This window comes from Acromyrmex echinatior, chromosome 14 (genome assembly GCF_024713525.1).
Source record: "Acromyrmex echinatior isolate Ae372 chromosome 14, ASM2471352v2, whole genome shotgun sequence".
In the NCBI taxonomy this organism is placed as follows: Eukaryota; Metazoa; Arthropoda; class Insecta; order Hymenoptera; family Formicidae; genus Acromyrmex; species Acromyrmex echinatior.
In genome coordinates, this window is record NC_141865.1 from 8,257,320 (window position 1) to 8,275,541 (window position 18,222).

An 18,222-nucleotide genomic window follows, 5' to 3' on the forward strand; every position below is an offset into this window, starting at 1 on the left:
GATAAATTAAGCAGACAGAGTATTATATTTTTTATTCTCCCTCTCCCTTTCTTTGTCTTTATTTTAAAAAATTAATTTATAATTATTAAATTAATAATTATACTCTTTTTATAGCCCCATGTTTTTTTAAATAGAATAAATCGAAATTAAATTTGCTATGCGATGCACTTTCCAACTCTTGTCGTACTAGAATACAAAGAATTGATTTGTTACGATTTTAATGACCGATTTTAATAGCGCTTTTAATGAACCATCCCGATGCACTTCATCGGACTATATCGAAATTTATGATCCCTTGTTTTACCGTAAGATCGTTATCGATATAACTTCATCCGTCGTCGTAGTCGATTCTGGATGCGTTGCGTGTTGGTCTATGCCGGGTCTCTTTGACAGATCCGCATCCTGTTATACGGAGGGCCGAAGTCCCAATGTAATTTATGATTGCTGCGTGCAACACAGCGTATACACAAACGCACACGCACGCACACAAACACACGTTAAATCAGAGGAAATAACTACAACAGTTGATAGACGATCGCGCTGTTGAATATCGTATAATTGATAGTCGCGATCGATTCTCTTTTTTTTAAACCTGCAGTCGGTTTCCCTCCTTAATAGGGTAACGATAGTATGGGATTGAAGCGGTTCGAAGGAATCCTTGGATTGATAATAAGATGCTTTATTAATAAAAGGGAAGAATCAACATAATGCGTGCGTGACCATCAGGTACAATTTATCGTACGTAAACTTAATGCACGTAACTTAACGCGTGCGAACGTAACGCCGAATGCGTAAGGGTGATCGCGATGTCGTGCGAGCGCGCTCACATCGCCGAATATACATATAATTTATTCTTATATAAATAAATACACCGCGTATGTAATGTATATTATATATATATATATATGCATATATCTATATATCATGTATATGTGCGTGAGTATACATATTGCGTGTGAGTGCATGAAACTTCGACTATGTCTAATTACGATCGCTACGAGCAAGAGGGTCGTGATATAGTCTGTGAACTGTTAGTACGTACGCGATATGTTTGGTAACTGGTAGAGTGTAAGACTAGTGTTAATGTAAGTTTCATATCGTAGCGCCTAAAGATGTAGAGTGTTTTACAGAACATTGCGGAAACCTCGAATCAAAGACAGTTGGAATCCTTTCTGAGCTTATAAATATGGAAAAAATGGAGAAAAAGTCGTTGCGATTCTCATTTATACCGTTCGATGTTTTTATGCTTTATGTAATTCATTGTTCGATGGAGAATTCGCCTAAGGGATGAATAGAGATTTTAACGATGCAAGAGAGGATGATGATATCTATGTGAGCGAGAATCGAAAAATTTGGCTGCCGGTGATTCGTGGTTGGCTACGACAAATACTTAAGTTCTATAGGGCGACAATGTTTATGAATGTAATAAATAAATAAGTAGATCGTAGTGAATAAAAACGGAATTGAGGACGAAAAATTTTAACGCAAATATCAAGCGTCAACTTAAAATAAGCACGAATAAGTGTATGAAACAAACTGGATGTAACTTGGAGCGATTGATTACGAGACTTTCCACCTTTGATTTCTGTATCTAGCGCAATAAATATGATGCTAAAGAGAAAATCTATTCTTAACATCCACGAATCTATAAATTACATCGACGTCATACGTGTACAAGATGTCTTGGAAGTTGCAAGCTTTCTCTCTCGTAAGAGACGGATAAAATATCTGCTCCAATATCAAGTCCTTAATTGATTATGAGCAACAAAAGATTTTACATAATTAACCGTCAGTAATATTTATACTAATGTTATCAAATTTCATTAAGATAACGATCATTTAGGATCAAGGATAAATATTTTTAAAACTTTGATAATCAGCCGTTATAAAATTACAAAGAAAAGGAACGTCAATCTGGTCGAAGAGATCTATTGCCTCTGAGACATCCTGTATTTCTTTTGTTTACGTTGTACGATAAATAATATTATTGTATGTATGTAGCACGATAATAAGCTTCACGTTTGCGGTGCAATTAAATCGCGCAGACCGGTCCAGAGTCGATCTGAGATGCTGCTTTACGCCCTCATTGATAGCTATGCAGCTAGCGTTCCGCAATGATATCGCACCGCGATAATCATAAAACGAGTTCGTTCGATATTTAGATTGTGGAAGAAAGCGCGTACACGAATCGAGTGACGCCATAAAATAGTGAGTGAAACGCGAATTCGTACACTCGCTGCATTCGCGATCGCGATAACTGTCGTTGAGGACGCAAGCGGGTCGAATGCGCGATCGGAATCGTTGAACGATTGTTTATTCCGCTCAGACGTGTAACATGTGTAAATATATATGTATATATATATATTTATATACATATATATATGTATATATCTACACTTTTATATATTTATGTATATGTAATGTAATTATATATACTGGCACATATGAAATTGGCGCTTTTTTTTCATCGTGGATGAAAGCATGGCAGGACATAAAGAGAACTGCCTGGTTGAGCCTCTGTTATGTGGTGATAACAAGAGTTTGTTATCACCGCGAGTGACAATCGTCGATCTCGAGCAAACGCAAGGTAAACGAATATTGAAGCGACGATAATGAAGATGTAAAACCAATTTTCCCACGTATACAACTACAAAAAACTAAGAAAGTGACCATAAATTCATTCTCAGCCGTAGCGTGATTTTGTAAAAAATCTGAGAATGATTTTTCTTTTCGTAAAAAATCAAATGCAGATTATTTGAAAAATTTCAGCACGTGAAACATGCGCATGATTCGCGATTGTTCTGTATAGCGCGTATAATAATAATGATCATTGATATGAAAAAGAAGACATCATTAACTGCGTCGCTAATTACTTCGGATTTCAATTGTTGCACAATTATATAATCTCATTGCTAATCAAATTACAGCAGTAACGCTTGTTACAACGCAATATTTTATGCACTTTCGCAGCGCGCGTAAAATAAAATAAAATAAAGAAATAATCTATATATATATATGTATATATTAAGTGAAATAAATAATAAAATAGATTAATTAAATCTGAAAATTAAATTATGCATGATCATGACGTATGCATTGAAATATAACAATTATAATAATTACATATAATGAGTGTCATCAACATCGAATTATTTCGATGATTTAAATAAATAATCAATATGATAAACATACATTCGTATATCCGCTTACCGTAAACTCATCTCCATGTACTATAACTCAACCGTTATCAGCAAATCTATAAATACATAAATTCGTTTAGATTGTTCAGTATTAAAGAATATATAGAGGCACTCAATATCACGAAAATAAAATAAATAACGCAAATTCTCGACACCTCGTTTGTCAACGTGTTGTGGTTATGCATATCTCCCAGGTAGCTCCTACACTGAAAAAGGATGCTGCGAGAGTCAGCCATTACATCCCTCGAGTTCCCATCTCTTGCGCGTCTAACAACATTCAGCCATCGATTTTCACCTAACGACTTACGGTACGAACCGCGCATAAGCAACGAATAAATCGACATCGTTCCTAAGAAAATTCATCTCTACTGAGAATGGCGGTTGCTCATCCGCCAACGAGCGCAACGAGGATTCCCACGGATGTCCTCAGCTGCCAGCATCCGCCTGTCAAGCTTGTTTCTCCTACACAAGAGCTGTCGCAAAACAGCGGATCTTTAATTGATCTCGATGCTCGTAACAGAATTAGACATGCGACGTTCATCCTCTGCTACTGTCGATGATGGTACGGTGAAGCCATTCAAACCGCTTTCGACCAGACTCATGAGGGTCTCTTTGCGCGAGGAAACGTGTTTTTCAGCGCGTGCCTTTTCTTCCAATTTTCTCTTCTCAGCAGCTAGATCGACAGCGCCGTTCTTTGTGTTTTCTCGAATTAACTGTTCCAATTTGGACAGTTGCCGTTCGGTCGCGCTCTCCATGATCTCGTTGTTTTCCACTGGCACACCATGTTTGTTCACCGTGGGTTTATAAGTCTTTACCTTTGAGTGACCCTGAATAATGAGATACATTGGGCCACGGATCGGTTTGGATGGTTGCTTGTAATGAGAGAAAATAGGATCGGTGGTGAGACTCGGAACGGTCGTAGTTCGTGGTGGGATCATTGACGACGGCGTAAGCATCGTCTTCATCTTCGAGGTTTCTTCAACATTGAGGATCTTAATCAGAGGCGATTGATTGGGCTTTGTGTTTTCGTGCTGATCCATAGTGTCCATAGTGGGCGTGTACTCCATAGTCGAAATTGTCGATGTGAAAGACGGCGAGGTGGTCACAGTTGTCGCAGGTAATCGAGACGGTCGATGGTCGATTAGTTGCTCGTTGGATTCAGGAATCTGCGTGCTGAAAGTCGACGGCGATGGCGGGTTGGTGAACGTCACGGGGAATGGTTGAGGTAATCGTTGATGAGTTTGTTCCATGCTCGGCAATGGTACCATCATATTGTTCATGGACGGCGCATGCAGGTGCGTCATAGGTGGCGACATGTGAGACATCGATACGGATGAGGACGGTCGGAAACTGGGACGCATGCTGCCGATGAAATGTATCATGGTGTTCGGTCTGATCTGAGGACGCATCATGGATTGAGCCGCCTGCGGAGAGACGTACATATTTGAGGAACTATCTATGTGTCTGGGTGGCATTACTGGAGCAGATGGCGGATGCAGAGGCTGATGCTGTGAGGGTAGTATCATTCTCATCGGCACGGAGGAAGCGGACGGATAATTCTCCGAGAGAATCGGCGAATTCGTTATCGCGTTCCTTATTGGTTGCGATTGAGACTTCGGCACTTGATGAGTCGTCTTTGTTATTTCAGAGGTAGTGAGATTCTCCCAAGCGATGTTATGCATCGGTAAATCCGAAGAACTTGCAGAGAAATTTTTCTCAATGTAATTCGTCGGAATTACCACGGCAACTGAACCCTTCTTTGCTTTATGTGTTTCCAGATCTATAGTACTGAATGGCGAATTGGCGACAACAATATGCATCTTTTGCGAGGATTGCACATCGGTTGTAGTTTCTTCCTCTTGCTCGGTGGAATCCGTAGTCGTAGTAGAAGCGGTAGAAGTTTGTGCGACACTTTCCGTCGTCGAAGATGTCGCCTCGGTGCTGATCTCCTTCTGACCTATGACCACTTCTTCATTTTCGTTTTTACTGGCATCCACAATAATGTTCGCGTTCTGGCTGATAACGACCTCCTGATTGGACGAAGCCGCGGCGTGATGATCATAATGGTCTTTAGAATAATCCGAAGTCTGCCATGTGACCTGGTTGATATCCAGAGGAAATACTGTGGAGGATGAAGTGGGTCCGTTGTTGCCGAGCCATCCGCCAGACAGAGTCTGCGTCGATTGGTATATTAGATTTGACTTCTCGAAGGACACGGACGGTGCGGTAGTTGCTTCATATCTCGATTTCGTATTCTGCGATGTGGACGGCAAGTAGACGCTCTTGATAGTCTCGACCTTGCTCGGTGGTGCCTTCGAGGAGTACGGTCTTGACGAAGATACAGGGGAATAGCGTCCATAATCTTTCGATGGTGTTCCGTAATATTGAGTATCCTGAAGAACAGGGCCTTCCTCTGTTTGCGTGCTAAATGAGGATGATGTATCCGGATAACCGAGTATCTTATCTTTAGACGTGCCAGCGTTAAAACTGGTAGACGTTTCAGCCTTCTGAATCATCGGCGGCGGCATCATCATAGTGTACGGTTTTATCTTTTGACTGTAATACGAGCTCGAATAATAACTAGCCGGCAATGACTGTAGTCTGTTCTGATTTCTATAGTCGATCAAACCGTTCCGGAAGTTAGTAGTGCGCACAATTTTAGGTGGTTCAGCGCCAGTGCTGCCAGTAAAGTCATTCCTGTAGGAAATCGAATCTTGACTACCGGTTCGCGTGAACTTGGGACCATCCACAAACTTGAGGAACTGCTCGGGTATCTTCGGGCTGATCTTCTTCGCGGTCACACCCAACACAAGAATATCGCGCTTCGATGACGGCTCCGTTGTGTGCTGCTGCGAGTCCAACCAGTATTGTACCTTGTCGAGGACCGGTGGCACGTAGTCGAAGGTCGGATTGTTCTTCAAAGGGTCGCCGCGTCCCAACGGCGTCCACTCGTCATAGTCCATCCTGGGAGAGAATATCCGCGGCCGGCTGTCATTCTGGCCGCCTGCGAACAGAAATTTTGAAGGTCGTCATGACCGATTAAAGCTGGCGAGGTTTATTGCGAGTCAATGGTGGAAACCTTCGTCTCACGATGACGCGCGAAAGATATGGGAGAGGAGACCGATGATAGAGAGAGAGTAGCCAATTATACTTGATCGGCGTACGAGAACCTGATACTTTGAGTAATGAGCTCCGTCGTCGTGATTAATTGTTCTTAATTTTATTATATTCCTCTCTTGCACCGCGCGCGGCACTCTCGCCCGATTGATTTATCCTACCGGCATTACGAACGTCACGATCCTCTAGGCTGCATAAATTTATGGGACACTAGGTGCACTCATGAGTGAGAGGATGACCATAGCCGACTCGATGAAATACGATAAACACGCGCAATAGCCATGTCATATAAATTTATACGTTTCTAGGATACACGATGCCGCAATAGTCTGCGTCGTCTACTCGCCCGCACTTTCGTTTAACATCATCGTCAAGCTAGACGATGTCGTATATTATGGCGCGCACCATTTGATATCTCTGATATAACTCATCGTCACGCGACGATAATCTGAGAAAATGAGATATTGTAAATATCTACAAAATTTGAAGACGACAATTTTAATTTATGTTATGTCTCGAATTACCTGTTTCTTGAAAGTGCACTAAGTTACCGGAGATTACAGTGATAATGTGTGTCACGCAATAAAATATAGCTAAGTATTTCTAAGTAACTCCTCAATGAATAAACGGATAAAATCACACTATTAGACTTGACTATATCATTACGGTCAAGACGAAATGATATTACGGAAATACGTTTATGTATTTTACTTCCATACCTACGCGAAGAAAGAGAATTAAGTACTCTCGAATAAACGTCCCATCCAATATAGCAAAAATCTTCCACCTGACAGACAATGCCACTTTTGTTTCCAAGCGCGATGTAAACGAACACGTAAGCCACCCAGGATGATAACGTTAAGTAAGTAGTCCCTCCTGTACACATCCGCTTTCCTATACGTCACGAAGCAAGAGGATCCAGTTACGAAGTTGCAATTCACGTCGCGTCGTATCTGAGGTTCCAGCATAGCGGGCCCTTCCCCACGAAAACGATGAAGGCCCGTCTTCGCGAAATAAAGAAAGAGAGTCTCTTAACGAAGTCTTGCTGAGAGGAGGAGGAGCGTTTCTTTTCAACGTCGAAGGGTGACGTATGAGGCGCCTTCACTTCGCATATCCGAGTGCTGACGGACACTCGCGTTTGAGTAAGGTATAAGATATCGGTCTGCTGCAGTTCGCTGTACTTATAACGATCGGTTATCGTTAAGCGTTGATTGCTATCTTTAGCGACCGTTCGTCAAGCACGGCAACGATCTGCCTTTCTTTGCGATTTATGAGAATAGCACGGTAATTAGGAAGGATAATTCACGGGAAGGTGGGAAGACTGGAAGGCAGGCACTTTCGCGTGGTTAAAGTTTCCCAGGTAGCCTGTCAGCGATTAATTCTGTAAACTTTTCCAACGGCTCAAGGGATATGCGATCATCCCGCTAGCACGTACGAACGTATGGCGGTTAGCATTCAAAAGTGGGCCGAGCTGTAAAAAGAATAATGATAAGGTTTTCATTTAATTCCCAGTCGGGACTTGACATATAACGTTAATTGACCACGAATGCTGTTCAGATGCTGCTCGCGTACGTATGGCGTAAGGTTTCATGCGAGACTCGTAGACGTGGGCAATGAAGACAATATTCACGCGGCGGATGTTGCCATTCACATGCTCACATGCACACCACGCTCGTATGTACGCCCAATATCTCGCGAGAAAACGTCCTGATAATGGCTAGTCGAGAGTACGCGTTTTCTCCGGCATTATCGAGGCAATCGACGTTTCTATCTCTACGGTCGGCGCCGTAAACGCGGTAGACGTCGGGTATTAAAGCCGCTCGTGCAAGCTGCAGGTGCAGCCAGTTATGCACGAGGTGATGCATAATGCGCCATATATGCGCTCCGCGCTGACGGAAGTACCGCTGACATCTCGAGTGCCGGAGAGCTTCGAGAGCCGAGAGAAATCTTACCATCTCGTAATCGAGACGGATGTTCACCCATGACAACATTTCAAATGGGAATAAAGATTTTCAAGCATATCTTTCAGGAAATAATGCACCGCACGTTAATTAGGATTATTAAACGAACATGAGGAAAAAATGTATTTCTTAAAATAAGAAATAAATTTACAATAAAGTTAAAAAATTTATAACAACATTGAAAAATGTATACATTTATTCAGGAATTTTTACAAAAATTTAAAAATCATAAGGATCTCTTGTAGGAAAAGTTACAAAAAATTTTAGAAAATTTCAGAATTTTTATTTCTCTCAAGGTTGAGCTTTTAAAATTAGAAATTAGCAATAAAATACTGAAGTACGAAATAAAATGTAAAAGTAATAATTTTAATAACGTGGCAAACAGTGCGCAATCTATGAATGTTTGAGAGACGTCGTCGTTTCCCATCATTTTCCTTGCGGTGCCTCATTACGATGTAACGAACGAGCATTACGTCAGGACGAAAATGCGAGACGCTGTGTCGGAATGTCCCGAGGCTGCACGACAGTCGGCAGGCGCCAGTATTCTCCAGTCATGTCGCATAAATACACGTGTCATGCTTCGCGTATATACTCGCACGACACGGGATGGTCAGAACTCTTTTGGCTCGTCACACTCGCCGTCTCTTCGTCTCTCGTGTTACTTGTCTGCATAATGCACGGTCGAATCCGCGACCTCCGCAGTTTTCCGCTAGCATATTTCAAACGAGGGGACAGGTGACGCCTAAGTAATTTCTCGGGGAATATTATGTGCTAGGAAATTTCGTTCGAGTCCCTGCACAGAGCGGCAGCTTGAATCGAGCGCATTCGGCATTTAAATCTTCGCCCTTTGCAAATTTCATCATCCGAAACCCATCCCGGCATATGCATATATGAATGTTGAATCAATCTTTTATATTAAATTCTTAAAATATCAAATATTTTACGAGTGCAATTGCTTGGATGTCACGTAAATTTATGTCAATTTATTATTAAATAAGATCTTTATTCATAGCACTAGAAAGCCTTACAGCAATTCGATTGAACGCACAGTGCGCATATTAAAGCACTGATTTAATCTGACAATGAATGTAAAAGTATTAAAATGCAATATATTGAATTATAAAATATATACTTATAAAGATTTCACGGTTTAATCTGTTTTCTATATTAATTATCTGTTTTATATTAAATCTACATCTTTACGTCACAATTTGTGTTCGGTTTTAATATGCACCGAATTGATCGCATTCGCTATTAGAAATCGACAGACGTCGTAAAATATTTAAACATCCGAAGTATCTCAAGGATAAAGTGCGGACGTTATATTAATCCTAATTCAAATCAAGCAAACGAGAACGAACGAACAACTTACTTCAATAAATGTAAAAAGTGCAACCAGTATGTACGACGCCGTTCGTATTCATTGAAGCGAATCGTTCATTCATTTGTTTCTTTGTTCTTGATCTAGACCCGGTTTTATATTAAAAATTGATACGAAAGCGCTCACATACAAACATGTAACTATCCTACGATAATCTTTCACTTTGAGTCTTGTGACGTCTTGTTGAAATAACGAAAGACACCCGTCTCAAACGTAGCGCGGTAGGAGCTATTTTGAAAGAAATGCACTGGCGGTTGACAACCGAGCAAAGATTCATTAAGGTTAAGAGACTTGCGAGTCGCGACGCAGTAATGGACTCGTGGCGAGTTTTCTTCCTAGATTTATTGTTCACGGCTCGCGAACCGTTGCCCGCCGGAAACACACGTATTAGCGGAGATGCTGTGAATCATAGAAATGATCATGAAAACATTTATCTTGTATCTGTATTTCTGTTACAATTAATTCCCATTGTTTTCAAGCAGTGTTCGAGCCGATACTCTTTATCAAGAAAGTTCCGGATCTTTTAATCACTGTGACAGCACACGCGCCCTAAAATTCTCAACAGTCAAAAAAAGGGATACCATGGATTTGCATTCTGTAACTTTGTCCAAAAGACTCGCTTTTATGAGAAGAATTAATCCGAAGAATCCAAATGGCGAGAGCGATGTGAGACATGCAGATGCTAAAAGCGACGCGTTATTCTCTCGTAGTTTTATGCAGAGCTTCACGCGTTATTGTTTGAAAATGAAGTGATGTGCGCGAGGACTGAGAAGAAACACGGGTTATATTTCTCAACTTCAATTGAAACAGACGTGAATACGAGCCGGGCGAGCAAGCAGGCGAGATAAAATGTGGCGATTGTTACGAAGCTGTTTCTTCCTATTATGCAAATGATTATTATGCATTTCGATTCAAGAGAGTCATGCGAGATGTAAAATGACGACGTAATGTGGATGTAACATAGCAACAAAAGTATGTAGCGATGCAATCGAGGACGAAACTTGAGCGAAATCTCGTGTATGTTCATACCAATAAGCGATTCATAAAATCTCGGATTTGATGAATGATTGTTTCATATTAAATTGTAAAGATAAAAAATAAAAATAAAAAAATAAAAAATAAAAAAAATTAAAGATAAAATATATCATTTATAAAAGCTCGCATTGCTGAGCGATATTCCACATGATAATTAAAAAGATTTACTCCATAAAATTAACTAAGACTCAAAGAGCGGGTATACAATTTCTATTTTATTATTGTATTAACAAATTCTTATGTTTATATGTAACTACATATAATCTCGTAACGTCCAACCACAATGTAAAAAAAAAAAAAGAAGGTAAAATCTCTCCATGACCCGAACAAAGCGTGAGAAGCATAACATAGCTGCGATGCAAATGCATAAAGCCACCGAAAGCGTTATTATGTTTTTGCCTGTGTGCGCCGTGTTTATGTCGCCGTGGCGCGTGGGATTATTTTCCCGCTCGTTTGTACATATTAAGCTTACGCGACACATATTCTCGCATTCCCATGCCGCTTTTGTCGGCGGGAAATGGTACAATGCCGAATGAAATCGAGCGTATAAAATGTGCAGTCATATCTTCTCCCTTTTAATTTCCACGTCTCGCCGATATGCTCCGCACGCACATTTGAGCATACGTTACCCTTCTCCCATTTCGCGCAAATTTATGCTCGCCGTAATACCTTTGGGTGAGGTACTTTCGATTGTGGCAATATTGAAACTTTCAGCAAAAATTATGAACATAACCGGAATACGGAAAATAAATGATTTCGCTACATTCATATTGATGAAAGCAGGGACGAATATCATTCCCTCCTTTTATAAAAATTAAAACGTAGTAAACTGTATGAGTTTTTTGATCAGCGTACAGCTATTAATCACAATTTAAATTTTTGAACTGACAATCAACATAATATTTATGTATATTTGCGCGATTTTTTACCTCGTTATCAATTCTATTCGTTTCACCGTGCTTCCATGTTATGGTTTAATTTTTTTCGAAAAATCTGAAAAATATTTATTTCAAGTAAAATAGCGTAGAGAAGCGACCAGTTGATTATACGGACGCTGTATATTAATGTTGCGAAAAGCAGTAGAGGAATTAATCATGTTCTTCGCGGATTTTTCTCACGGGTCAGCAGGTTTCGCGATGTACGGAGGAGGATGTTGGGTCGACGAGTTGCTCGCAACCGCATTCGGCGGAGAAGTGCAAAGGTTAAGAGGGACGTTAAATGCAAAGTTGGCTATTGTGAACGCGCGCGATAAAAGCGCGCGCACCGCGCTTATTTTCTCGTATTTTTGTGTCAGACGTTGTTGTTTGAAAGTAGAACAACGCACGGCGAGGGACAGCGAGGCGAGAAATCCGCCTAGGATGTCGTTTCCCAACGCGTTATCCTGACGTAGCGCAAATTAAAAATTACAATTCACAAACGCGGGCGGACGAGAATATGTACGAGAATACTTTCAACAATCGCAATTGGACGTCGCGTTTCCTGTGAACCTTGGCATTTCATTTATTCTCGCACCATTATGCAAATAAAAGCTAAGTTAAAATGTGTTGAAATAATTTATTTTTTATTTATTGTAGCTTTAAATCGAAAAAATATGAGTCTAAAAGCTCACTTTTGCAGAAGAATCTTGGAAAGATCTAGGAATTATGAACATACGCTTTCTTATTTAAATTGATAAAACAAAAAATTTAATTTCAAAAAATTCAATTTGCAACTTATATAAAATAATATTTAAGTTTATATGTATAAATTATTTATAGAAATTTCCTGCGACTTTCGTTGTAAAACATTAACGGATTTATTATCTTGATAGGTTATTTAATGAATAACTTTTTCCTTATTCTTTCTTTTTATAAACATCATTAATCAAATATTAATCGGAATAATTCAATTATCGATATGTAAATATGTATGTTTGCATATAACGTAAATATATGAATTAATCGAAGACATCCAGCCGTGCCGCGTGCGTGTCTTTTAACACCGAGTAGTATGACCCACTGACCCGCCCCACTGATATGTGCGTGGAGACGCACACGCATGTGCAATGTGTACGCATGACGTGCAACTAATTTTGATCAAGATTTATGCTAAGATTAATAGTAATGTTTGGCAGCTTGTGTTCCGAAGCGAAAGTGGACGGATGTGCCGAATTGATATGTCTTATTTCATTAATCAACAGAATTTTTCTTCGTCTCTGTTCATACTGAAATACACTAATCAAGTTTACAACAAATAATTTAGACATTTCAAATTTATGACATTTCCGTCTTGTACTCATTGCTTTGCATTTTTCTTCCGTTTCTTTATTTCTTCATTTTTCCGCATTGCGTCAAGAACGGATAAAAACGGAATAAGAGCGGTCACTGTCGCGCAGACGTAAAGAACTTGGAGAAAAATTGGAAAAAGATAAAAATATCTATGCCGCTTTAAGCAAAGACTTTTTCGCGGACGAGTATTCTCTAATGAATCTGTCTAAATCCGTATTATTCTTTTTACAAAGAACGCAAACTCTACTAGCACGGACGTGATAATGAGTGTATCTTTAATTAACTACTTTCCGAATTACTATCCTCCGTTCATCACTCTGAAAATTCTAATTTTCAATTCAAAAAGTAAGAAATCGGATTCCACCGAGATGTTGAATACTTGGATGCAACAGCAGCGTCGCAATGTCGCGACACGAAGTCGCTTCTTCAATGTGCCAGCTCCTTCTTCCCGCAGCTTCCACGTCCGCAATACGACGATCGAAGTACCCGCAGAGCGGTTTTTGCAAACGCAATTCAGCAGATAAGATTTGTTACAGAATCGCAAACTCGAAAAAAAGCTGCGACGATCATCATATATAAACAATTAATAATTAAATGTACATCCGGAGAGAATAATTTTGCTAAAATATCTAAAATTTAACTAGGTACAGATCTAAAAGTAATCTTGTTAAACGTCAAAATAATTAGGAAACTAAGCAATGCTTGAAAACATTTCAATATTCTAGAAATCAGATTTCAATATTCTAGCATCTGAGATTGCTAGAATATTAAAATAATTTTGTTGAACTATCAAAATTTGTCACCTCGCGTGATAATTATACTGCTTGTACATCTTGTTCACATTACTCACTGTGATAAAAAAATAATTTAATATCTATTTTTTTATCAAGCGTTTAAAGTTTCAATACAGTTCGAAATATCATATTGTAGTATAATGTGATATATCGTTTCCTACATTAAAATTTGATTTGAAACAGCGTTAAATTTTTTATCGGGGGGTCAAATTCGTACGAATAAACATTTCACAGGATCGTACAAAAATAATGACAGTGCAACGAGAGAGATCTTAGAATAGTAAACACGGGCAGACTCGCTCTCTTCTCATGTCTTTATTCGTTCGACGGAAAATATTTCCGCAGGACACGTAGTGGTAATGTCATGTTTAGGACAGGAGGACAGTGAGCAGTCGAAACTTACCGGGTTTATTCTCGAGGGAGGTAGGTACGTTCTGACAGGACGAGCAGCACAAAAGCCCCGCCAACAGTAGCCACCTGAATAGCTCGGTTAATCTCTTCGATATCATCTGAAATAGCGAGAGAAGCAAATTGAATTAACCGCCGGATAATCATATCACGTGGCTTTCTGCCCTGTTCAATGGTAGCTTTGAATCAAATATAGGGATCTAGTATCAAAATCATCGTTGGCCTTTTGCTTTATATAGAGATTATCATAATAAGAAAACAAACGACGAAAGTTCTACGATTTTTATCATTCTGCGACATTTTATTTTATATTTTTTTATCGATTTATTTTTGGCAAATTAGGGACATATTGTGTAGTCTATCGCTGTACCATCGTCTATTAAATTGATTTTCCGATACTATCGATTTAACGAACAGAATGCAGAAGTTGATTTATGGAGGGATGAGCGTTTTTTACCGCGGAGAGAACTGTGTAACACCTTTATTTTGAGAGACAGATAAATATTATATTACGTACTTGGAATTAAAAACGTCGTTATTTATATAGGTAAGCAAAAAGCTCCTCGAGGAGCTTTTTGCTTATCCACGGAACGAAGTAAACACGAGCGTGCATTTGTATTTGTGAACGAGAGATATCATGTTCCACATCGTTTAAAAGCTGCAACCCGGCTACGCGATTGCAGAAATGTGATTAATTCGTCTAATTGTGGGTATCCAGAGTACAGTTGGTCGCCGATCAATGGCTAGAATGATGGGCTCGACGTTAATTACAGTCGTGTAAATACGCGCACGCAAAATAATATCTGTTCGACAGTACAGAATAAAACCCGCGATATCCTACAGCTAAACGTAAATAATAATGGGATAAAATATTAGTTTCTACGATAATCACAAATAGCCCGTTTTCTGTTTAATATTATATGTGCGCAGTGCACGAGTGAAATATTAAAGTCAGCCAAGTACGACGATTGTTTTTTATAATAATAAATATATGAGAAATTTTTATATGTTATACTTACCACATTTATAATGTAATCCTTACGTAATAAAAGCCTTGCATAAATGTGAAAATATTCAAATAAATATCTGACGTAGATATTTACGATGCATCTAATTGTCTTTTCAAGCATTTTACACATTTATCAGCATAAATCATCTATTGAGGCCGTGCCAAAAAGCACTATTGATCCTGCCAAGTTCTTATATTCTTTTCATAACTTCTCTTGTTCTACTGCCAATGTGCTGTCAGATTATATATGAAAATGCACTAGAATGTATTATAATTATATAAAATTTTACACGTAGCGGCTCTATATCAGCATTTACCTAATATTTTATAAATTTGATGAAATAACTGCTTTCAAATTACCGAATATTTATTCAATGCATATGAAAGTCTCTGAAGAAAAATTTATTGAATGACACAGACGTGAACATCGCCGATTAAATTAAATAATTTGTCTGATACATAAGAATATCATGAATACACGAGTAACTATGGTGAGTATAGTTTATGGCATTTTGACAAAACATAAAACCAGGCAGAACTCGACGTAACTACATTTTCCGACAAACCGATGTACTTTGCTCGGCCATTCACGAAATATATGAGCGAGGACCAATGTGTCCTTTACGACTCCGTGGAGACGCGATCTCGATGTCTTGTAAAGTGAGTCGTAAAGATCGTTGTTAACTGCGCTCCCTGAAAACTCTCGTTCCACTACCTGCGAAAGGTTGCCAGGAATAATTTCCAACAGGTCGTGACCTGCCTCAATCGACTGACGGAATCGTCAAAATTACGTTCCCACGACCGAATGCGTACGTACAGAATCCTCGCCGAATTCTCGCGGTTCTCGTATCGATGAATATCCCTTGAGAGAGAGAGAGAGAGAGAGAGAGAAAGAGAGAGAGAGAGAGAGAGAGAGAGAACTTTGGCTGATAACGAATTTACCGGCGAACGAAATCTGATTAAGGAGACGCGATTGCTTGACAGCCCCGGAAATTCAGTATCGATTTTTGCGTAATACTGCAGCTGCATATTTTAGAGATATATACAAATTCTCCGAAAGCCCTGCGGACTACATAACGTCAAATTCGGACTCCATTCCAATCTTCAATTTTTGTTCTAAATTAGAATTGCACATTAAATACATAAATGGAATAAATAATACAGTATTATCTTTACATGCTAAAAGGTGATGACTTGAACGAGCAACCGTATGGTTCTGTAAGATCGAGGACAACTCCCAGGGGCTAGACGCTTCGACGTTCATCGATCGACGAGAATTCGATCGTACCTGTTAACGATCACGTCGAGAAAGTCTTTGAAGCGGGGCCAGACGCGAATGGCCGTAGCGGCTGGGTCACTGTCACTAACCGCGAAAATTATATATTCGCGTACACACAGACGGGACTTGCGACTTCAATTGGCAGAGGAAGAGAAAGATGGATAAGAGAGATCGTTTATCTAAATTTCTCATACTTTACAATACAAAGGAAATACACGATATTGCTTATACATGGCATACAGTACTTGGTCGTATATATGTATAAAGCGACAGTTTAGATATTCTTCACGCGAGCTTCAAACGAACAGGACGGTGACATGACGCGTGTAGCAACATGACATCCGTTCGCATACTAATGATTTAATAAGCAGCTATCTATAGCTTAGAGACATCAAAGACTTATCGTAATCTAGTAATGCACTCACTCTGGGGGAAAGTAGGATATCCTGTGAAACACAGCGTCCTGTAATCTTTGCAAGACTGATTAGATCGCGTTGTGTCATGTGAAGTACGTTGTGACTCTTTTGATTATATATAATATTTATTAATAAATTAAATTCAGAGCAATTTCAAAAACAACTCCGTAAATTAAGAAATTTATTCATCATAAAAAATGCGTTAAAAAGCAATAATATAATAGTAACTTGAGACTTCAAGCAAAAAATGTCAGATTTTAATAAGTTAATATCCATTTCATTTTGGCAAAAAAAAAAATGAAAATAGAATAATTAATAAGTAGCATATTCTGTATTTTTAAAATATCTTATTTTTAAATATCTTTTCAAACAGCAATGTAATTTCAAATTTAAAAATTGGATAAACTAAAATAAGTTTGAAGCTTTCTTTGAATCTAGCATATATCTTTCAAGCATATATTTTAGTATGTATGAAAAATTTTAAATTCAACTGAATTTATACATTCAACGAAGAATCAATTTTACGGAATATATTTGTTGCTTATTTAAAAAACTATTCAAGACGATATAAACAATTTTTTGCTTTGAATTACATGAAGACAAAAATGGAAATGCAAAAAAAATTTTTCGTCTCTACGTCTGTTAATCATCTCATTAAACCGATATTGCTGAATTCGATGCACTCGGAATGGCTAAAATTCTCGAACGTGCGAACGTTATCGGCGAAGCGCGATCGACGATGATACTTTCACCTGCGTCAGGTGCGAATGAATCGACTCGCTCTCGAGGCTCATCAGCGAATCATTTCCCCTGATTATTAACGCACGCGTTCTCTCAAGTAATATCGCTTAATGATGATACTTAAAAACCTAAATTTTATTGCATAATTAAAATAGATTGGGCTCTACACAAGAAAACTGTAATACAATAGAAATTTCATCATGGTAAAAACCGATGAAATATATTTTATTAAATTATCACATAACTCATTTTAAAAGATATATTCAAGATGTACCTACAATTCATTGAATTTACATAATGTCTAAAGATAATGTTCTAACAATAAGTGAGAGTTATGCAACATTGAAATTTCGAGAGAGTTTCCGAAAGTTTGCTGTTCGAATAGGATCAAAACATTATTATGCACAAAGACGCGAGAAACTGGACCATGACAAAGGGCTACGTGCTCCGTTGCAGGACGGAAGCTTGCTGAAAGTTGCTTTCGTATTTGCACGTAGAATCGTGGCATAACGAGACACACGTGCTAACGGTAGACGCTGCTTCGGGCGCCGATCTCCTCTTGAACGAGATTCCCAAAAAGAAAGAGCGAGATGGAGAAAGAAGGAAGAAGGAAA

The 18,222-nt window shown here is 38.9% G+C and overlaps 1 protein-coding gene across 7 annotated transcripts in view; it reads right to left on the bottom strand.

Moving 5' to 3' along the window:
- Nucleotides 1–18,222, bottom strand: part of LOC105152182 (uncharacterized) — a 138,934-nt gene that overhangs the window by 71,345 nt on the left and 49,367 nt on the right. For 6 of the 7 annotated variants that reach the window (XM_087413408.1, XM_087413407.1, XM_087413406.1 and 3 more), the window contains 2 exons: nucleotides 14,159–14,264; nucleotides 664–6,204 (listed from right to left, as the gene is read on the bottom strand). The exons of the other annotated variant lie outside the window; for it this stretch is intronic. In XM_087413408.1, the coding sequence (XP_087269534.1) occupies nucleotides 3,695–6,204; nucleotides 14,159–14,264 (2,616 nt within the window). In that variant the 3' untranslated portion in view covers nucleotides 664–3,694. Of the gene's footprint in view, nucleotides 1–663; nucleotides 6,205–14,158; nucleotides 14,265–18,222 lie in introns of those variants that run through there. 7 annotated transcript variants of the gene reach the window in all.